General features: G+C 38.2%; 1 protein-coding gene across 1 annotated transcript; it reads right to left on the bottom strand.

Annotated features, from left to right (window-relative positions):
- Positions 1-912: 912 nt before the first annotated feature.
- On the bottom strand, positions 913-5,364 carry CAS1 (cycloartenol synthase 1). The gene is made up of 19 exons (XM_078578414.1): positions 5,189-5,364; positions 4,811-5,113; positions 4,550-4,735; positions 4,376-4,465; positions 4,103-4,297; positions 3,951-4,035; positions 3,714-3,880; positions 3,455-3,643; positions 3,281-3,394; positions 3,073-3,195; positions 2,876-2,998; positions 2,703-2,801; positions 2,582-2,638; positions 2,310-2,356; positions 2,104-2,247; positions 1,767-1,944; positions 1,502-1,582; positions 1,339-1,422; positions 913-1,257 (listed from the first exon to the last, which is right to left on the bottom strand). Exons 2-19 carry the CDS (start codon positions 5,003-5,005, stop codon positions 1,138-1,140), a joined length of 2,277 nt encoding a protein of 758 aa, XP_078434540.1. The 5' UTR covers positions 5,006-5,113; positions 5,189-5,364; the 3' UTR covers positions 913-1,137.
- Between the last annotated feature and the right edge of the window lie 15,878 nt (positions 5,365-21,242).

Below are 21,242 nucleotides of genomic sequence, written 5' to 3'. Positions count from 1 at the left end.
CCTACAAAATAGATCCCCTGATAACTAATTCTTAATTATAATGGAATCGTATTCGCTATTCTTTAGTCAGGTCTAGATAGGCTTAAGAAGGATGTTTACATCGGTACCAAAATCTAATAAAGCTTCATTGAATGTGATCCTCCCCAATCTCACATGGGACGAGTGTTTCACGTGGTTCTAATCAAGAAAACAGAGCTAATGTGTTAATTATAAAAATTTCTTGGTTTCATTGATATATAAAAAGCCTTCTTAGAAACTCTGCACAATCAACCGTTTGTTTTATTCCATCAGAAAGAGGTAGGATGTTTGTAATGTGCTTGAACTCCAAAAAAATATTCATATGATACGAATTTTTGCAATAACATTTATATCTTTAGGAAGTGTTTGTGATCCACTGTGACTTTTGGTTGTAAGCTTTCGACGTTTAGACAGAATTTTGATGAATGAATTTTTAGTACAACCTTTCAGTGTGCTTTTAACAAGCATAGGCTCTTTAAAAATGACTGAAATGAATACGATATTTCTAAAAATGCCAAAGAAATTTCAGCGTTTGTGTCAATATGTAGATGAGACTTCTCTCCATTTTTCAAAATTTCCAGAAGATTTTATTTTCATGACTGATTTTAAAAAGCATTGATCTTAACACTAAACACTAACACCCAGCAAAAGTCCAGAGAAATCCACCGCGTGAAGATTTGAATCTTTGGAAGCGAGCAAAGTAGGTACCTCAAAAGAAGCACTAATAGGTGGTACATCGAACCGGTTAATTGGGCCTGCATAGTTCTCAAACAGGCGAGTTAGAAACTGACAAGCTGATACGAACCTGACCTAGACGAGGATCGCGAGGGCCAGGGATCATAGAGCGAGAGAGGGAGACCAGATCTAGACGAGGAGAGGGGAGACAAGAAGACCTTACTTCAATCTACTTCTTCTTGGCTGCCCTATTTAAAGGAAATACAATGATAGCTAAATGTCTGAAATGCCCCTGTGGGCTAACATGACAAAACTACCCCCTAGGATCCTATCACAAGCACAACCCACAACCCACCAAGACCATGCGAAAAAAAACCACGGACCAAGTATGATAGTTTGTCACCTCATAATGGTTGCTGAGCCTGGTCAAGAATCTCAAAACTCTTAGCTTGAACGTGCACCCAGGACACGAACACGGTACTCGCCGAGAGCCCAGATGGGGAAAATGTTGCGATATGCAGAATAGCTGATCATACAATTCTTGTTGAACACACCCATTATCTCCTGCACATCCCCAATTTTAACCATAATTTTTCATTTCAAGCATAATGTCTACAATTTCAATACAACAAATATCTAACTCACCTGCTGTGGGAAGTCCCCATTCTCCATCTGCGCGTTAATCAGAATCCTTGCCGCCCGGTGCAATGGCCCAGCATCTCTCTCCGCCTGCACACATCACAAAGAACACAAAGATGATTGACGAAGACGGGAATATGATGATTGAGAGAGTTTTGGGGTGTTGAACCTGTCCTGCGTCAATGAGGCTCAGCATTGCCCATGACGTGTTCACGAGGTGAGGCCGATCCCCTCGAAGGTTAGTGTAAACCTTCATCAAAGGCAAGTCAATGTCAACGGTCAACAAGTCCCAAAAAACCCAGGTTGACAATTCCAGTCAATGCCGGCTGTCAGTAGTACTCAGCAAGTTAACCACTCAAAAAAGAAACTTCAACGTCGTCATCAACGTCATGTTTAACATTAATATAGACAAGCTTCTAAGTTGTTTATCTCACCTTGTCCTGGCATGAGAGGTAGCTTTCTCCCCAGCCCCCAGAGGGAAGCTCCTTCGACAAGAGGAAATCGCAGGCCCGGCCAATGCTGGGCGATGTCACATAGGCCCTGCCTGCTGCAATTAGCCCCTTCACCCCAAACCAGATCCCGTAAGTGAAGCATACAGCCCAGGAGCCATACCTGGGCAAAAAAAAAATCTCAGTGAAAAAACCAAGGACAAGAATTAAGTATGGGTCTGGTATACTAGGGAGTGGTATGTCCGACAGCATTGAGAATGGGATGTTGGATCATAACTTCAACAACAATGACAACAAAAGGCGAACATTACGGTAGACTGACCATGTCCCATCAGGCTTTTGGATCTTCTCAATGAACTGAGCTGCCTTTTCAATGCAGCTGGCGATCTCATTTCTACGGTGGCCGGGGTACTGTTTCCTGAAGGCCGTCAGAGCTTGAATAGCTGCAGAAGTGCACTCCACGTATCTGCGCTATGTATTGATGATTAGATAAGGACGGTAGACAGCGGAAGAGATAGAGATGCTCACGGGTAGTCTATGACGATGTCGCCAAAGGTCTCGGAAGGGTTGATGATCTGCAGATAATGAAATTAACAAGGGGTTGAATGACCAAAACATAAAGAGGGTATTTTCTGGCGATTATTTGCATTAAAAGCAATAGAGGCTGGATTCGAGGGCGTTATATCAATGCCAAAATGATGGGAAAGGTGTATTTCCGTCGAAGACGAGAGACCTATGCACTGAAATCATTTTTTAATGAATATAATTGCGTTGAAGATGCAGCCTATTTCGATGCTCACCTCTAACCAGGAATAGGATCTTGTCAGCTCATAAGTCGCAAAACCTCCACCCTCGTTCTGAGGCATAAGCAAATTCGTGAGAGAGATGAGGATGACAAGGAAATAGTTGAAAATGACTCACCCCAAGCGAGAGAATGACATTGACAGCGTCATAAAGCCTCTCGGGATCAATTTTCTTCCCTACAAGATGGGAGGGCAGGCGCGAGAGCTGAAGAGCAGCCTGAAAGCCAAACCCCAAAAGCTATAACAAATACTGTAAACTAACACTTATTCTGGTTGGATGGGATCACAGACCTTCAATCCTTCACTGGTGCAGTCAGAAATAGGCCATCCGTGATCAGCAGTAGAAAAAGGCCATGCCCCTTTCGAAATATGGCGGTACCAGGCGCTAAGGTTGCCAGGGCAGTCATCCAAGACCTGCAACGCCAACATAACAATATCAGAAAAACGCCAGGGCACAATGCAATACTACCGAAAGAGAGAGAGAGAACCTGCGAGGCCTTGATATAATCATGCGCCTTCTCTAGTGCTCCACCGTAATCTTCATAAAGATCAGTGGAAATCATCGCTTGAACAGTGAAAGCAGTGTCCCAGAGTTGACTTCCATTGTATCCCTGCAGTCAACTCCACGAAGATAAAGACATCACAATTTCCAAAATTATTTTGATGTTTAAGGAATTGTGGGAGCTTCGTCTGGACCTGCATCTTCATCCCGTCCTCTGCAACCCACAGATAATCTGGGACTCGGAGTGTATGCAGCTTGAAAGCTTCTGAGTTCGGATCTTCTACCCAGCAACAAAGCATATTCAACGTCTGCACATACAGAAATTCATTTTCATCCATTCGACTTTAAAAGTTGCGTGAGAGCTGAACCTTGTTGACTGGCCCGATGCAAATATAACGACTGTTCTCATCTTCGTAGTGAATATGTTCCATAGCCGTCCGCAATGCTTTCTCCCTCAACATACTCCCAGGCCAACGCTTAAGAATGGGCTCAACAATCTTGTGAAGACTCGCCCAAAGCACATCTTGGATAAGCGGATGGGGATAATATAGATCCTCCTGAAATCAAAAGTGTCAATTTGCCCAAAAACAATTGATTCCAAGAAGGAACAACTTGATTAGTCAAGACCTTTGCGCATAAGCTTCGTGCATTATTCCAATCCAGCTTGTCATAGGGAGAGGTATAAAGCTCATTCCTTAGCGCCAAAACCAAAGGAGAGATTGGGCCGACAAACCTCTTCCCGTACAAGTAAGACATGGGCAAGTAAACCATCCGGCAGTGGCACCACATCCTTCCTGAGATATTGAAGAACATTCATCAGATAATTGAAGAACGAAAACCCAAGAGAGATTAATGAGTTTAGACCAGGATGAATTGGAAGAAAGTATGGCAGAAGCCAAATCTCTGGCGGAAGAGGGTTAACCCCAGACCAATCATAGACTCCGAGAACCTGCGCAAAAAAAATGGTTGAATCAGAGAAGAAGAAATCGATAGAAATCGATGAACAATCACCGTACAGAAAGCCACATCTTCCCCCAAGATGGGATCGCGGCGGCACCGCCGTGGTCGAGTATCCACTGCCGTCCTCTGTTCATCGCTCCTTCTCCGCCGTCCGATTCCATTCCAAGTAATCTCAAAGTAACGTAGGTTAATGCCGTGCAGAACATCGTGCTGTGGCCTTCGATGTGTAATCCCCAACCTCCGTCTTCGTTCTGCATAAATTCACGAACAATTCGAGCTAAGGATTATAATCTGTGGCTTAATCAAGCGAGAAATATTCGATCGCCCACCTGATGATTGAACAGATATCGTCGCATCTCGCGCTGATGATCGGGGGAAAGAACAGCGTTCAAAGCTCCGGTAAGGTGAAGCGCGATGACCTGTTCGAAAATCAAGGATTTCAAATTTGTTGCATGTTCTTTCAGCTTGCTGATCAAAGCGGTGGAAGATAGAGTTGTTCTTACCAAGCCAGGGGTGAGAAAATTTGGCCCTCCGTAGTCCCCCGGCCAGTGTCCGTCGTCGGCTTGGATCGTGGTGTGAAAATTCATCGCCCGCTTCAAGGTGATTGCGACGGATTCCTCGCTGATAATTTCGTTTTCCGCAATTTCAGCTCGAGGAAGAGACTGCACGAGAGGGTTCTTCCGCGCAAACTGAGATCAAATTGCGAAGATTGAAGGATTCAGAGCAAAAAACTTCACAAATTTTAAAGAAGAAATGGATCATGCCTGGAGCCGCATGAGGAGATCGGAGCTGTGCTTATTTTCGAATCGGTGATTCTTGAACTCTTCTCTCGCTTTCTCCACCTCGGCGAGTTCATCTGGCGTCGCCACCGGATCAAATTCCCACACTTGCCGTCCGACATGGCGATTGAGCGTTCTGAGCCAGGGACTGTCGCCCTCTCCGCACTTCAACCTCCACATTCCTCAGCAAAGAATCGCAACCAAACTAGCGAAGGGAAGATGAATGACGATCGAGTGTGGAACAACAGAACAAAAAAAAAAAAAAAGCTTGAATTACAGATCTGGGAGCTGTGGAGCAAGCAAGAGTGAAGATCAGAGCCGGCTATTTGAAATTGTAGGTTGCTGAGGAACGCGACAAGGTACCTCGCTGTCGATGTACTTCAAATCTGCGAACCAATCGGAGATCGACCAGTCGTCTTTGAAGATCCCCGATTTGCTCTTTCGATCCCAGTCATGAAATATAAAAATCAGTACAATTCTCACAACAGAATGACTGCTTCCAGACTAGACTTTAAATTCAATATTTTGAAATTCCATACCTGCTCAAGAGAAATCAAGAACATACGGATCAAGAGAAATCAAGACAAATAGATAAAATTAAAAATCAGACGGGGCATAAATGGCAAAATTTAGCGAAAGGAGAACCAGATTAATGCGGACATAATCTACTTACGGATGGAATCTAAGAAAATACAGCGGTCAATTCCTGACTGAATACTAAACCATACATGATCAACTTGCTGTTGTTCCCTCTAGGTTTTTCAGATCGATCGAATCCGCAATTAATCAGTCCACAATCCGGCCCAATTAATCGATCGCGTTGGACCTACTAGATCTATCGGCATATCTGATTGATCAATGCCAATGCCGGAGTATAAATGAGTTTCACTCGACATTAATAGAATGTTTAAGCATAAAGGAGTTTGACTCCAAGTGGATCTTCCGGGACGCAGGACGGGACGGGACGACTGTAGTCCTGTCCTACGTCTCTGTTTTTTTATAAGTTCGTTTGAATTGGCCTGTCCATAGTACAGGGACGCAGACAGGAGGGTTTTTTCGTCCCAGGACAAAAAAAAGTTCTGCCCGTGAGGTTGGACGAAAATTGGGACGGGAATTCGTCTCAAGACGCACGAACGGGACGGTTTTCATCCACTCGGACGAAAAAACCACCACATCTGGAGGTCTCGTATGAAAAAACCGTCCCGTCTGCATCCCTGCACTGATTCTGGACATCGGATGGGGACGATCTTCGTCCCGTCACGTCCATCATCCACATCCTGGACGATCCAGAACTATACGACCCATCCCATCTGTAACCGTCCCGTCCTAAACATTCTAATCCCATCAGACATCCTTACACTGGGCTCCTATTCAGCTCCCTCCAGGCTCCTGCTCATCTTTCCCTCCTACCCGTGGCTCCTGCTTGGCTTTCCCTTGGCGGATGTGCCCGATTCCCGTCCATCCAAGGACTCCGTGGCAAAAAAACTGTCCCATCCAAAGACCGGATGGAACGATTTTTTCATTCATTGATGAAATAACCATCCTATCCGCATCCATGTGCTATGGATCAAGGGACTACACTATCTAGATATAGACCCCACAAAGGGTCCGTCAAATCATAAAACAACCCATCAAAGTATATGTAACTAACCCATTTTCTATATATTTTAATTATTGCTTTAATTCAGATATTTAAAAAATCACTTAAAATGGGATAATTGAACTTTGAATGGTCATTGATGCATGTTACCTCGTAAGATCCAACAAACATCAGTCTACAGTAAACGTCATCCTAGACCAGTAAGGGCTACAGAGATAATATGAAACATAGAAAGCTGGGATTTGATCTAGATGGGATAAGATAGATGTCAAGCTTTAATCTTGATAGGGCATCATAGCTCGCTATATTTTATTATAAATAAGAGCTGCCATGTACATCTTTGACATGATGAATAATGAAATAATAAATAACATATTCTTCCCATCTCTCTCTTTTTCTCTTATCCCATCCTCCTAAATTATTTTCAAATTCTTTTATTAAGAACCAGAAAGAAGGTATGTAACTATCAGTCATCAAGCTATCCATATATATCCTACTTAGGCCTACTCCCTCGTAAGGGTGTATGCCGTGTGGTGCAGAAATTCACCAGGAGTGTGTGGATTTCCAACCAACCCAAACCCCTTGTGTGGTGAGCACAGAGGTTGTTAGAAGAAATCCAAACCACTTCATAGAATTCTAGTGATAGGTGGGTTTCCTTAAGGGGGAGCCTGCTGAAGACAAAAAATCCCAACATTTCATGGCAAAAAATTAGTTTTGCACATGTTAGAACTTGCACCATGAAGCATAGGCATGATATGTTGAACAATCACCTGCACGAGTCATTTATTTATTTATTATTTTTTATATAAATAACTGATTGAAGCCACCAATTTGCTCCACCTCAGGACCCAGATGTTGGCAATACTCAACAATTTGTGCAACGAGTTGTTTGAAAATTTAAGCTTCACAAACTCTAGTGATCGAACTACCCTTCTCTCTCCATGACTCCGTCTCTTTTTTCCTCAAGGTCAAGTCAGGTTGTCTCCTCCTTGCATTATCTTTTGTCATCTGCCTGCTGCTCTCTTGGCTCTAACCATCCACCCGCTAGGCATCCCCAAAAACCTTCATTATCTCTCTTGAGGTGTCAACATTGCTCTGCCATTGCCACCCCTTCAGCGTTCATAAAGGATAAATGACACATACTTCTAGTCTAATCCTCATCAAAGACGTGATTTTTTTACCACCAGATGATTTCTATTTCATGGACTCAGTTTTTTTTGCGTACCATCACTCTGTGTTCTTTAGAAGAGTGGGCATAACACAATGTTTTAACTCTATATGATTGCTTGAGACGATTAAAATTAATTGCTAGATGGCTGTGTTAGAACCAATTTTTTAAAACTAATTCGGAGATGAGTATTTTTTGGCAATCAATCATCTGTCTTCTTATTTTGTTGCTCACTAATACATTTAACCATTAATGAATATAATATGAGGGGACTTTTTATTTGATGAGATTTCATGAGAGGTTGCTTTAGAAATAATTTTTGTTTTTGTTTTTTCACTTTCAAATGATGTTTTGGTTATATTTTTTGTAGAAACGCATATTTTAGTGGATATAATATAATAATATTGTGGAGAATAGGTGAAAAATACATTGTGAACAGTCTATGTGAATCAATATTATTTTTAGCATCATAAAATTATTTTTAAATACTCGTGAAGATTTTATGAGAGGATAAGTTCGTGAAAAGTATGTTAAAATTTTCAATGTGCATTGGTATGTTTTTGCATTCTAAACTTCTTTATCATTTCAAAAATTCAAGAAGATACCTAACATCGATATAAAGTTAATATGCACATTATTGCATTCAAAAGTAAATAATGACATAGTCTTACAATTTTAAATAATTATTTCCATTCAAATTTAGGGATCCTTTTATTTTAAACTCAGATCAAGAGTCAGTATTTTAATATATAATACCTTTGATCTCCAGATTTCATTCTAGAGATACATATATTTTAAGTTGATTAAATATTTTTGTATCATATTGTGAAATTTTTATCATTTAATTATTATGTAAGCTCAAAATTTGTTTGAAACTATGATTTTATATCATATTTTGAAACAAATTTTGAGTCTAGGCGAATCCATAAGGAGATTATCCAGTTGTAAAGCATTTTGTCAGATATTTTAGGCAATTCAATAGTAAATATTTGGGAAAATGATTTCAATTAACAACGCAAACATAAAGGTGTGATTGAAGATTTTAGAAAATTGTTTCTAGCTCAGAATGTCTAACAAAACAATATATATATATATATATTTGATAAATATTTTATTATAGTTTGATTTGTAAATAATCATGAATAAAAATGTATTATAAATTAACATGATGTAGAAGAGCTGGATTCAATCTTTTAAATGTTGATCGATAAATATGAAAGCTCTAATTCTTTGATCAACTCTAGTTAAAATGTTGGTCTTTTATTTCTACTGCATCCAATAACAAGATCTTGGGAGACATAATTATAGGGTTGAATTACCTAGAGTCCATCGCTTGGATATGAAAGAATGAAGAGACATATTTCAAATATTTGTCTTAATTGTTTGATTATAATAAGGCAGCCATGATCATCCATGTTATTAAGACTAATGAAAATATAAGTGGTGATAAGCCTAAAAATTGGTTAATCAAATTCAATTAATTGTGTCGTTAGAAGTAGACATGAAATAAAATTTGTAATGTTTCCCTTTATCAAAATATGACAATAATAGGGTGAGAAAGGGGTTGATCCAAAGGGAGGCAACTTATGAGAAATTTCCATGCGTTTATTTTGAATACATTTTGAAAAACTTAAGAAGTATTTAGTGAGCTTCCTTTTTATGACTTATGTTGTAATGTAGTAAGTGGAATGTATTTATATATATTTTTATTCAAAGTTAAATATTCGGTCAAAGAATTTCAGACATGAAATTACTGACTTATAGTTTTAGTAAAACCGAGATGAACATGCTGCAGAAAAACAAAAGATTATGTGAAAGAATTTTTATGTATTTAATTGAGTATTATTAACTGAAACAATTGAATTTAAAATTAGAACTCAAGATGGATGTATTTTAGTGTGAAACTTTAACAATTACTTTTCAACATATTAACATGTAAAGTAGACATGGAATTAAATTATTCAACAATTACTTTTCAAGCCTGGAGAGAGAAGGCAGAGGAATAACCTATTGTGAGAATGTGGAGAAAATTGGGGAAAATGAGTTTTAGATTTGAGTTGGATCTGAGATGGCATATGACTTGAGAAACATATTAGGAACAAACATTTGCACTAAGATCTTAAACCAGGATCAACCTGCAATGCTTTTCACCATTCAAAAAACCTCCAAGGGCATGCATATCTTGCCCATGCCTTGGCATTTTAAAAACATTCAAGAAAGTATTCAAATGTGAAGAAGAAACTTACAAAATCCACTCAGGAATCAAGAATACTCAACTTCAGAAGCAGTTCATGTGTTCTTCCTGGACAAACAATTTTGGGAAGAGCTTCCTCGATGGTTTTTCCCTTGTTCCTGATCTTTGTTTTACAGTCCAACTGTTTGGATTGTAGAGGGTGAAAAGACAAACATACACTCCAAGTTTGGGATCATTTGGACGGTTAGATCTCAAGATATTACCGTTTTAATTTCATTTAATCTCAGCCTTTAGATTCAATTTCCATCTCCTCCATGTGGACACCACTCAGATCATGTGGACACCACTCAGCCTTTAGATTCAATTCCCTTGTTTTCTCTGCCATCGGATCATGTGCTGCCACCTGTCCTACGCGCTAAAGACAAGATAATCAATTACCATTAAACGAGGAATGAAATATACCTGTTGGACGGCAGAGAGCATGCCACATATTCCGATCTACATCGTCGCTGCAATGTAATTAATGCAAAAAATGCACTTCAAATTTTTTTATTTATACACAAAGTTCCATTTGCCATGTGCATTTATTGCATGAAAAAGCGAGGATTTTTATCGGGCCATGTTATTGTCATCATTGTGTTTTTTTAAAATAAATATAAAAATGAACGTCAATCTTGACTCCAGTGCCACATGTGTAAAAGAATAGCGCTAATTGGATAATTATGGCATCGCAAATCGCGATGTCATAGTTATCCTCTGGTGCATGATTGGTTGTGCCAATCATTGGCCAAGCAGTTGGCAAAGTATATATATATGTGGCACAAAGGTTAAAATCCTTAAAAACAACTTATTAGATGCAGAAAAATCGAGATATATATTTTGTTATTTCCAAAAAATATTTCTTTAGCTAAATAATGATAAAAAAATTATTACAAATATGGAAAATTCTAGAAAAATTAATAAATACCTTTCTAACTTCTAAAAAAATTATTTTATGGCTTGTAGAAATTATTTCTTCAATGCATTGAGGTTAAGATGTTATGTAAAAAATACATTAAAATATAAAAAAATGTGAAACCATAATAAAGGCTATTTAAGCATGTGTTCTAAATATTCCTATTTGGGGGGTGAGTTTCATTCAAGGTATTTGTTAGGATGTCCCACATAACCCCCATATATTAAACATAAGATTTAGGGTATAACCTGATCTAAAGTGCAGCCCACTAGACCTCTCTCATAATTTTGCAGTTGACAATGAGAACTGGCTCCCATTAAGTTTATCAGGTAGCCCCTTCCACCAAATATGCAAGCCGAATGACTTATAAACTGATGAAAACTCTCTTTACATATAACAAACTAGTCAATTAAAATTTCCATAAAATCAATTTCGAATTTTTGTATATCTTTTTTTAAATATAAATATCATAATAAATAAAAGGTGAATTAAAAATTTTATTTCCTAAATAGTAATATAAAAAATATGAAGAGTGAATTTTCATCATTAAATATGTTAAAAACGGAAATTTTTTGTGAAGGTAAATCCAACAATAATTCAAAAATAATAATGTTTTAAAAGTATAATATATATGAGTGTTGCTGTAAGTAAAAGGAATAATATTTTTTATTCAAATTTTTGTATTCATAAAATTTTGATAAATGACATATAAATGCAAGATACATATAGGTGTTATCATACTACATAAGAAATGATAGTAAATAAATCACATAAAGTGTCTGCAAGTAGTTCTAGTAAGAAATGATTTTAATACTTACATCACAAGATATTAATATCACACATAGAGTGATTCTTGTATATATGTTGTTAAAAATTTAGTGTGCATAAAGTTAATGATATTGAGTGATTCCCCTAGGGTATATAATTTGGTTCACTTAACATATATGTTAATAATATACAAACTACAATAGAAATTATATAAAGTAGATGAGATTAGTTTACCATAAATCATGGAACGGATAAACATCCAATTTGAACTATGAATGATGCATGATGTATAACATGATGGAAATATATGTGACAGGAAAGACAATCACACATTCATACATCTCATTCCATGTTCATTAATAGAACCTATTCATTATAGCGCATGTGTGATGCTTATAATTGAACTATGAATACATGATCGGACTTAGTAAGTTATGATGAAATTATAATACGGAGATCACTAGTATTAAGCATGTGTTCCCAATATTCCTATTCAAAGGATACTAGAGAAGGACATTAAAGTATCTAGATAGAATAATATAATCTAGCCTCAGTCATATGATGAGTATGGCTGGTCCCGTAGCCATTAGTGTGGAAACACTAAGGATAGATAAGTGGGTGCTCTTTAGTGGAAAGAGTTCATTGAGGTGATCCGTACAAATCCCTAAATGTTACTATACCAAACTGTCAATCAGGTTGATTCAGGTTACGATTGTGTAAATGGTCCTCAGACCCGAGACACCAAAGATGTCTTGTGGACGGACAATTGTATTTTAACTTTGACCTACGTTTCCCTAATCATGATATTGTGAATAGTCTTAGTTCGGGTGCATAAAAAAGTTCACGAAGACAATTGAGTGGTCAAGATGGGATCATCCACCCTTGATATAAGAGGTGATAGCTCAAGAATATGATGCAACAAAGTCCTTGGCCAAGGCAATGAAGTATCCGGAGAAGAGTTCTCCGATGATTTCCAAACACATCATTACTAACTCGGATGACCGATTGGGGTTTGACAGTCGACAATACCCTAAGTTGTCCTTGGGGCGTCAAATGGATGACGGACTATACGTACACGATTACAGATGACGAACAGGTTTCATAAGTGAGTTGATACACACTCCTTTGTATCTTCCAAAGCACAAGGTGTAGCTTCACACCCCACGTGTTGGAGACTCACCCTATCGATTGGGTTATATCAATCCGATGTTAATTAATCTATATGTTGATATGGTTAATTAATTTGGAAGGGCAATAAATGTTATTGGTCGCTCGAGTTGTTAGCTAGACTTATACATGGGCATAGAGTGTCATACACAAATGGTCTTTTGGACATAGGAAGATATACTTACGTTTTGGAGGGTTTTATGAAAAATACCCCCTCAGTATAAATAGGGGAAGGCCCTGAACAAAATTTACCCCGGCCAGAAATTTTCAGGGGCCTTCCCCTTCTTCTCCCCTCTCCCCAGGACTTCTCTCCACTCCCAATGCAATCAGGACGCCGTACTGATGGCGACAAAGGTTGAAGGGGGCTGGTCAATGAGAAGGAGGAGATTCGACATGTCGAGGATTGCATGGATACGTCTAGAGGCTGCACACTTGAGCATCTTGACTCATCTCACTCCAGGATCCAAGAAATCACAGATGTGATTCGTGCACAAGTTCTTCGATTTAATGATTTTATCGATGCCATGAGATTCACAAAAGTCTTCTACTGCGTATCATTTTGATTTCTTCATCAAAATATTGGCCTCTAGAACCCAACAGTGGTATCAGAGCTAGGTTTTGCCTTGATTTGGATGAAGGACGACATCATAATCATCCACAATAGAGTGCAAAAAATTATTTTTCGCAATAGTTTGATTCATCTCTGTTCAAATGTGTTCCCCGTCCCGCTCTGAGCCCTCTAGAGCATGAACGGAACCCGTTCACTGGCTGAACGCAGTCCACTCAAGGCATAACAGGGCCTTATTCCCTTTGAATCTTGAATCCCAAGCACCAAAAAACATGATAAAAATCTTGTGGACTCGGACTGATGTTAAGAATAAATATCTTCCTAGAGAAATGTTGAAAAACAGCTTGAAAATTGTTTCACGGAGTGAAAGATCTCCCTAGATTTTGGATCAAGATTTTTCGATAGCAAGGAGAAGGATAATTTGAAATTAGGGCTCAAAACTATATATATGGACTAAGAAATCCTAAAGGGCATACTAGTAATTTCTCAATGATACAATAATTGTACGTATTAATTATCATTAAAGAATAAGAAGATTAAAAATATTAATTTTGATTCTTAATATTTACTATTTTGTCCTAAGTTCAAAACACCTCTCAGTGTTGAGAGTAAAAACTAGCCGCTATGACAACCACCGCAGGTTGAAAAAATATGGAAATGGTAGTTATTTGTACTACATCATTTTAATAAAGATATCACCATTGGAAAGTAATAACTTAATATATTGAATATTTATTAAATTATGGATAAATTCATTGTTAAATACCCGAAAATAATAATTAGGAGTTTTATGAAGTTATTATACCAATCAAATGGGATCAAATCCACAAAAATATTTGAAAAATATTAGAGCATATATTTATCCGAATGTTGAGTGGATAAGATTATTAGAGCATATGAGAGAGATGGGAATCCAAGAATGGACAGGGCCACAGCAGAGCTGCCGCCCTAGGAGGCACCTTTTGGTAAGAAAAGGCTGAATGAAATAATGCATTAGGGTATTTATATCCCTCAACATGACCGTTGAATTGTGGACCATTGTCCATCCTCTATTGAAATTGCAGTAGTAGACCGTTGTACCCCTTGGTGGGGCACCAAGGGAGGACCTGCGACCCGTGAATGAAGGAACAACCCCAGCTACGACACGAAATGTCGATACGTCCACGGCACGTCGACGCCGTCAACGCAGGGTCGACGACCCAAACTTCCTTATTATTGATGTTTCTCTTAGGGTTCGATGGGTGATATTTTTTTGAGGAAAAAAAAGAATTTTTGTCTCCTTGGACTCCTCTCCCCTCCCGCCGCTGCCGTCGCCGCTAGAGGTGGGAAGATAAGAACCCTGCTGTTCCAACACTGCCCTTGGCTGCCTGCCGCTCCGTTGTCGACCACCCTGCACACTCACAGCACCCCATTGGTGCTCCATCCGCGTGCCACCAGCACTCCGGCTGCATGACTTCCATCTTCCGCCAGCGCGTCATTAGCGCGCCGCTAGCGCACTGCCAACGCGGCACCATTGTGCCACATGCACTCCGCCCGCGCACTGTCCACCCTCTTCCAGTGCGCCGCCTGTGCGTCGCCACAAGTACCGCTACGTGCTTCGTCGTTCAAGTTGCTGACCACACCGCCGCGTCACGTCCGCTTGCACCAAAGGTCCATTCCTCCCCTCACTAGTGACTTGTGTTATCTTATCCAGCATTTTCTCTGATGTTTTTCCTCTGCCATCAGAATTAATTGGTTTGGTTAGATGATAGGTATGCGTTTCTTTATTTTTGACCCATCGGGATTTTGAACGCGGGGCTTCGTTTTCACCGGGGGGTTTTAAGACAGAACTCCCGCCTCGACTGAGGAGAGGGGCTGCCCCATCCACAAATTTTTCCGTTCTTAAAGGTTCAAACCGATCATGTGATTCTGCGGCTTGTTTTCATACCATTCCCTAGCCCCATTTAGTCCACCTCATTGACGTCCACCCTAGCTGTCCTGCATCACCCCTCTTTTGAAATTGCAGTTTGTCGGAAGGAACGGTCGACCAGCTTTAGAACGAGGTCGACCGTTGCTTCCTTATCAAGAGAGAGAAGAGTGCAAGAGAGAAAGAGTGATAGAGAAGAGCACTAGAGGGAAAGATGGAGAGAGAGGAAAGAGAGGAAGGGGGAGAAGTGTGCGAGGGAGAAAGAGGGAGAGAGAGGAAAGAGAGGAAGAGAGAAAAGAGTGCGAGGGAGAAAGAGGGAGAGAGAGGAAATGAGAAAGAGAGGAGGGAGAGCGAGAAGAGCGAGAGAGAAAGAGAGAGAGGAAGAGGGAGGGAGGAGAGAGTGAAAGAGAAGAGTGGGGGAGAGAAAGAAAAGAGTGATAAAGAGAGAAAGAGGGAGGGATGAGAGAGCGAGAGAAAAAGAGAAGAGTGTTACAGAGAGAGAAAGAGGGAGGGAGGAGAGAGTGAGAGAAGAGCGCAAGAGAGAAGAAGAAGAAGAGCAATACATAGAGAAAAAGAGGAGGGAGGAGAGAGAGAAGAGCACAAGACAGAAAGAGAATATTGATACGTAGAGAGAAAGATGCGGAGAGAGAAAAGAGTTAGAGAGGGAAGAGATTGAGAGAGAAAGAGAAGATAGAGAGAAGAGCATGAGAGAAAGAGGAGCAATACACAGAGAAAGAGGGAGGAGAAAGATAATATCAATGGAGCAATAGAAAGCGGGAGAGAGGAGAGAGATAACATCAATACAGAAAGAGAAAGAGGGAGGGAGGAGAGAGAGAAGAGCGCAAGAGAGAAAGAGAAGAGCAATACAGAGAAAGAGGGAGGGAGGAGAGAGAAGAGACAGAGAGAAGTGATAGATGTGAGAGGGAAAGGGAGGAGGAGAAAGAGAAGCTTGATTGAGAGAGAAGTGATAGATGTGAGAGGGAAAGGGAGGAGGAGAAAGAGAAGCTTGATCAAGAGAGAAGAGAGAGAGAAGAATGATCAAGGGAGAGAGAGACATTACATTTTAAAAAAGTTGGACACAACTGCACATTTGCATCACACAGGACTCTGTGCGATGTTCAGTGTGATTATTCTGGAAGGTGCGCGATGTGTATTTTGAATTTTTGAACCTTATTTTTTGAACCACACCGTACATCGCACCATAATCGCACTGGTCACACAAAAGGACATTACCTAAAGACAAGGAAAATCCCTGGACACAGTATAATATCATTTATTAGCAGGGAATTTCCTCTAGAAGCAACTTAGTCTTAAATATCTTTCACTCGCCTCTTTGGAATATCTCCTAAATTAATTTCATCTCACATTCTTGACAATACCTTCACTTATCTCTATAATTTGTAAATTATTTGGTTTCACTCATACACATCTTACTATCTTGGGAGTAAAACTACCTTAAGTAATATGTACCTTCCTTTTATCCTCCATTTTCTTTTTTTTCACCTTGCTTGCCACCCCTTCAAACTTTTTTTCCATCGTACCCATCGCTATCCATATTTGATTCCACCCTCATCTATTCATTATTCTTGGATCAAATTTGATATTCAGTGCTCAACTGGAGGAAAAAATTATGTACTCCCTAATTTTTAACAAGAATACTTTAGTGGGGAATCCCAAGCAGTAACCACCCTAGGTGAGAGAGTGGTCTTTGATTGGAGAGAGGTGAGCCTCATCTATTCATTGAGAGTAGTAAGTAAATTCTAGGTTTAACTTTTTAATATCTAGAGATAATTAAATCCTTATATTCCTATTAATGAGATCTTTCAAACCAAGGGTCAATTCATATGTTCTTGTGAATGTTCGTGCCTAGATTTTCACGTCAAGTATTCATACTAAAATGTGATTTTTCAAGGTGACCATGTGGAAGTACTTTGTTGACCATGATTCCTCAATGCGGTCTTCCTTTTCCCGTTACTCCAGCCTTGCATTAAATGACACAATTGTAGATTTCATAGATTTTTATCAATGATGTTGATTAGTTTTTTATTAAATAATAACTTTTAAAAGTATGTATAAATATCTAGAAGATGATGTCACCATAAGAGTCATTGATTGAGTGATTCTGAGAAGGCAATTTTTTTAATATAAGTTGATGAAACCAGCATTAGATAACATAATTTGAATCCCAAGGGTATAGTCTAATATTAGAACTAATATTTGGGTTGAAATAACTCTCGAAAAAAGCCTTCAGACTTATGCAAAGGGCAATGTTTTTTTGTTCCTCATTTAGTGTAATTTTCAGAAGTAGAGAGAAGATAGTTCAAAAGTTTAGGGCTCCTGAATTTTTCTATGGACTTCAATAATGAAAGGCTTTTGTTCCTAAAATAAGGAAAAAATGAATGTAAGATGAATTAAATGTGATGAATAAGTTTTAGGAGGGGTAATCCTATAAGTTTGAACAAGAATAATATGGTTTTGCTATTCATTTAAAAATCATTATAAAAAATAGAATTCACATGTAAAATTTATTTATAAATTCAACTTGAAAAACCTATGGAAGATATATGTCATCATTTTATTCAAAACTAAAAAGTGAGTAAATAAAATTTTATATCTTTTGTCTCTAAAAAATAGTCAATTGATTATGATATAAATATATTAGTTGGATAACCCTGCATCAAATATCACAATTTTTAGTCAAATGATGACAAATTGACATAAATAGTGAACGACTAGATGGAAAAAATATGGATATTTAATTGGTAAAAATATCAAAAATATATCTACTTCTACTTCATTCAAAATTGAGTCTTAACTCAATGATTTGACTCACTAGCAGGATGGTCAATGTTCATATACTTTTATATTCATGGCATGAGTATTATAAACTTGATAAATGCATGTGTAAGTTCCATAATTTAGTCCTTATGAGGTTATGAAAAATTGTATGTATGACTAGCCACATGTAATATTATGTCAAATGCATTAAATGCACGTTTACTTAACATAATCTACTTTGAACATACATCAAAGTGTATCCTTGGGTGTTTTTCCTAAAATAGCCTAAGACTTAATCCTCATGTCCCCCACCTCCAACTTTCATCATTTTTTTCCTAGAAGACCAACAAATTTGCTTTAAGCTCTCATTGAGTGCTTCATCCCTTTAAAGATTCTTTTGTTTAATTCTGGAATCCTACACTAATGAGACTAATAAATATTAGTAAGTCATTTAACTACTAGACTTATGAATCAAACCTGGGTAGTTGAAAATGTCTGTGAAATGAAAATAATTTTATTTATAGGAAGTGTAAGAATATTCATGAGAAAAATTTAGTGGGATGTCTGATCTTATGATTTTAGATCCTGAAAATCTGTGAATTGCTTGAAATTTTGAATGCATTAATCGTTTTAACAACAAAACCAATGATGTGTGATAACATGAATTTTTATGATCTTATAAATGATATATATACATTTTTGGTGCACTAATTAAATATTTAAACATTCATGTTAACACTGATTTTAAGCATTTGTATTCTTGATCCACATTAAGCATTTCCTAAATATTATAGATTTATATGATTATTGTGTTTGTTATTAGTACTCTGATTTGGCTTTGTGAAATCTAAGTGGTTTATTCTTATCGGTATTTTTATTTTTGATGATGTAATGGGTCTAGGTAAATATTAATGATAAATTGATGGTAAAAGAGGTGTATAGAGACAAACATTGGCCTAAATAGCCATCATACCAACTGGACCAGGAGTGTGTGAAGGCCCAGATATTCCCCTACCAGATGACCAATCTCAGACCCAAATAACCCTCTTTTGTTCATGGTTCATCCTTTCCCCCCATCTAAGATAAACAAGGTAATCCAAGAATACCAAAAACATATCAGGTTGGGACATCTGTAATAGAAAAAAGGGGACCGAGTTTGAATTAAAGAGAGAAAATGACACAAATAGATAAGGTGATTGGTTTACCATACTTAAGTGAGGGTGGCATTTAAGACTTCTAAATCCCAATATAATAAAAGGTTTTAACCTCTCTCCGTTTCTCTCTCTCCTCGCTCTTAGAATTTACCCAGTACTTACGAACAAATGCATCCCTGAAGACCTAAGATGTTACTATAATTTTTAATAGTTTTTATTATAAGTATTTTCATTATTTTTAAAACACAAATAATAAAATTAATATACTTCTCAACTTTTCTTTCTCCACCAATATTTTTCCTCATAATTATTACAAGTAATACTCTTTCACACTCGGTCATTAGATATTATGATCTTCAAGATAATATCATGATTTCATCAATCCATTCATTAGGATCTAGCTCCATTGTTTCCCTTGAGGAATGGATTTCTAGACCTCTAGGAACCTGCCCCTATAATTCTGCAAGTGCCAGCCACTATTACATGTCATAGTGCCTAATGTGCCAGCAACATCCATGGGACTTCAAATCAAAATGCCCCAAGGTTCATGTGCCCTTGTTCTACAATGCTTTGAAAGGCCACATTCCCATTGTTGTAAACTTGAGTGCTACCACAACCACTAGCCAAGAGCCTACTTGTTTGAGTATTGAGCACTAACATGTACACATGCTAGGCATCTACACACTCATGTGCCAAGCATCTTTGTACCTTTGTAACTCAGCCTTATTACACGAACATTATAGGAACATGAATTGATTCCACAAGTCTTGCTCTACTTGAAACAGCCAAGTCCTGAATCCACAGAACTAGCCTCTCCAACCCTTGAGTCCACAAGGAGAAACAAGAGTTTCAACAAAACAATACACTTCAACAACGATCCGTCAAGGGTACATGGGGGGGCTTATGTAGGCCACAACAAGTGCAGGGTCATCCATAATAATTTACCTATGAAAGTAAAACTCAAAACATCGAGAAAAAAACTCTGACAAGATAAAATAGAGGATAAGCAGCCTGACAGACATGAGTAGAGTTATTCTACAGATTTTGGGGCATGTAGTGGTTGTAGAAGACCGGCAACTCTTACAAGTTAGAGTAGAGATATTCTCTAAATCCCTGTAGATGAAGAATATGTTAGAGGATTCTGTCAGAGATGAATCTATCAGTGGATCCTGTAAGAGGATCTTACTAGAGAAAATATGTTAGAGGATTTGTGGAGCTCTAGGTACTTTTATGTAGATATTGTCACCTCTAGAAGAACCTCCTTGAGCCACCAGTTTCTAATGGGCCTCAAAAAATGAGCTTCTGGGACACATCTCTATGAGTTGAGCGCACACACACACCCACATGTAAATATCCCGCATACCTATGTTTTTCACACCCACAAACATATCGAGTGGAATACACATCCACAAAACATATCGAGTGGAAAAAATACAACAAAATATGGCTTTAAAGTTAAACCAAAAAACATTCATTATTGAATCACCACATCTGGAATTGAATCTGGTATAGGTTTTTCCTTAAAGGAGTATTCTCAAGCCATAAACGCATGTAGGCTTGATACATATCCTCATAGTCATCACCAAATCAAATCTAATCTTCTTCTCAATCAGCATCGCCACAGATATGGGAATATATTCTTACCATTCTAGTCACAATGGGAGAGAAGGGCACCCAATATTAAGGGATTAAGGGGGTCTAACCAAGGAGAAACTTTTTTGGGGGTTCCCTTAATATTATGGGTCTTTTCATACTTAATGTGGGTTTTCAAAAAAGCTTTACACTCCAATACATCCTTTAACATATAATTAATCAAATAGTTATTTAACACAATCAAAACGTCAAATGACTGACATATGAGGTTTCAAGCTTGACTGGATAATGCTGCAGGTGAATTAGAACTCATCAGCTTGTTCTGAAACTTGTTTGTCACCTGTAATTATGCAAATCTAATCCATTAGTTGAGTGACAATCCTAGAATCACTTAGGTCATGTTTCTCCAATTCTGGACGAATATTTCTTACCTAGATATTTCTTACCTAGATCAAGAACTTTGTAGTATAGTCTTCCTTTATTTTTCTTCAATGTTGATAAAAAATCACCTTCATGTATTTCTTTATACATTTGTGCTAAGATTAGTTAGAATCCCACAATCAAGA

This window comes from Wolffia australiana, chromosome 1, assembly GCF_029677425.1.
Source record: "Wolffia australiana isolate 7733 chromosome 1, ASM2967742v1".
NCBI classification, from domain to species: Eukaryota; Viridiplantae; Streptophyta; class Magnoliopsida; order Alismatales; family Araceae; genus Wolffia; species Wolffia australiana.
The sequence above is the reverse complement of the archived record's forward strand: the minus strand, read 5'-3'. Positions and strand labels throughout refer to the sequence as shown.

Bases quoted from the DNA above. Each gene is read 5' to 3' on its own strand.
- CAS1 (XM_078578414.1), bottom strand. From the start codon at position 5,005: ATGTGGAGGTTGAAGTGCGGAGAGGGCGACAGTCCCTGGCTCAGAACG. The intron at 3,395-3,454 runs GTTCAGCTCTCA...CTGTATGTGCAG, and splicing joins GCATCGGGCCAGTCAACAAG to ACGTTGAATATGCTTTGTTG. The intron at 2,802-2,875 runs GTCTGTGATCCC...TTTGGCTTTCAG, and splicing joins GCACCAGTGAAGGATTGAAG to GCTGCTCTTCAGCTCTCGCG.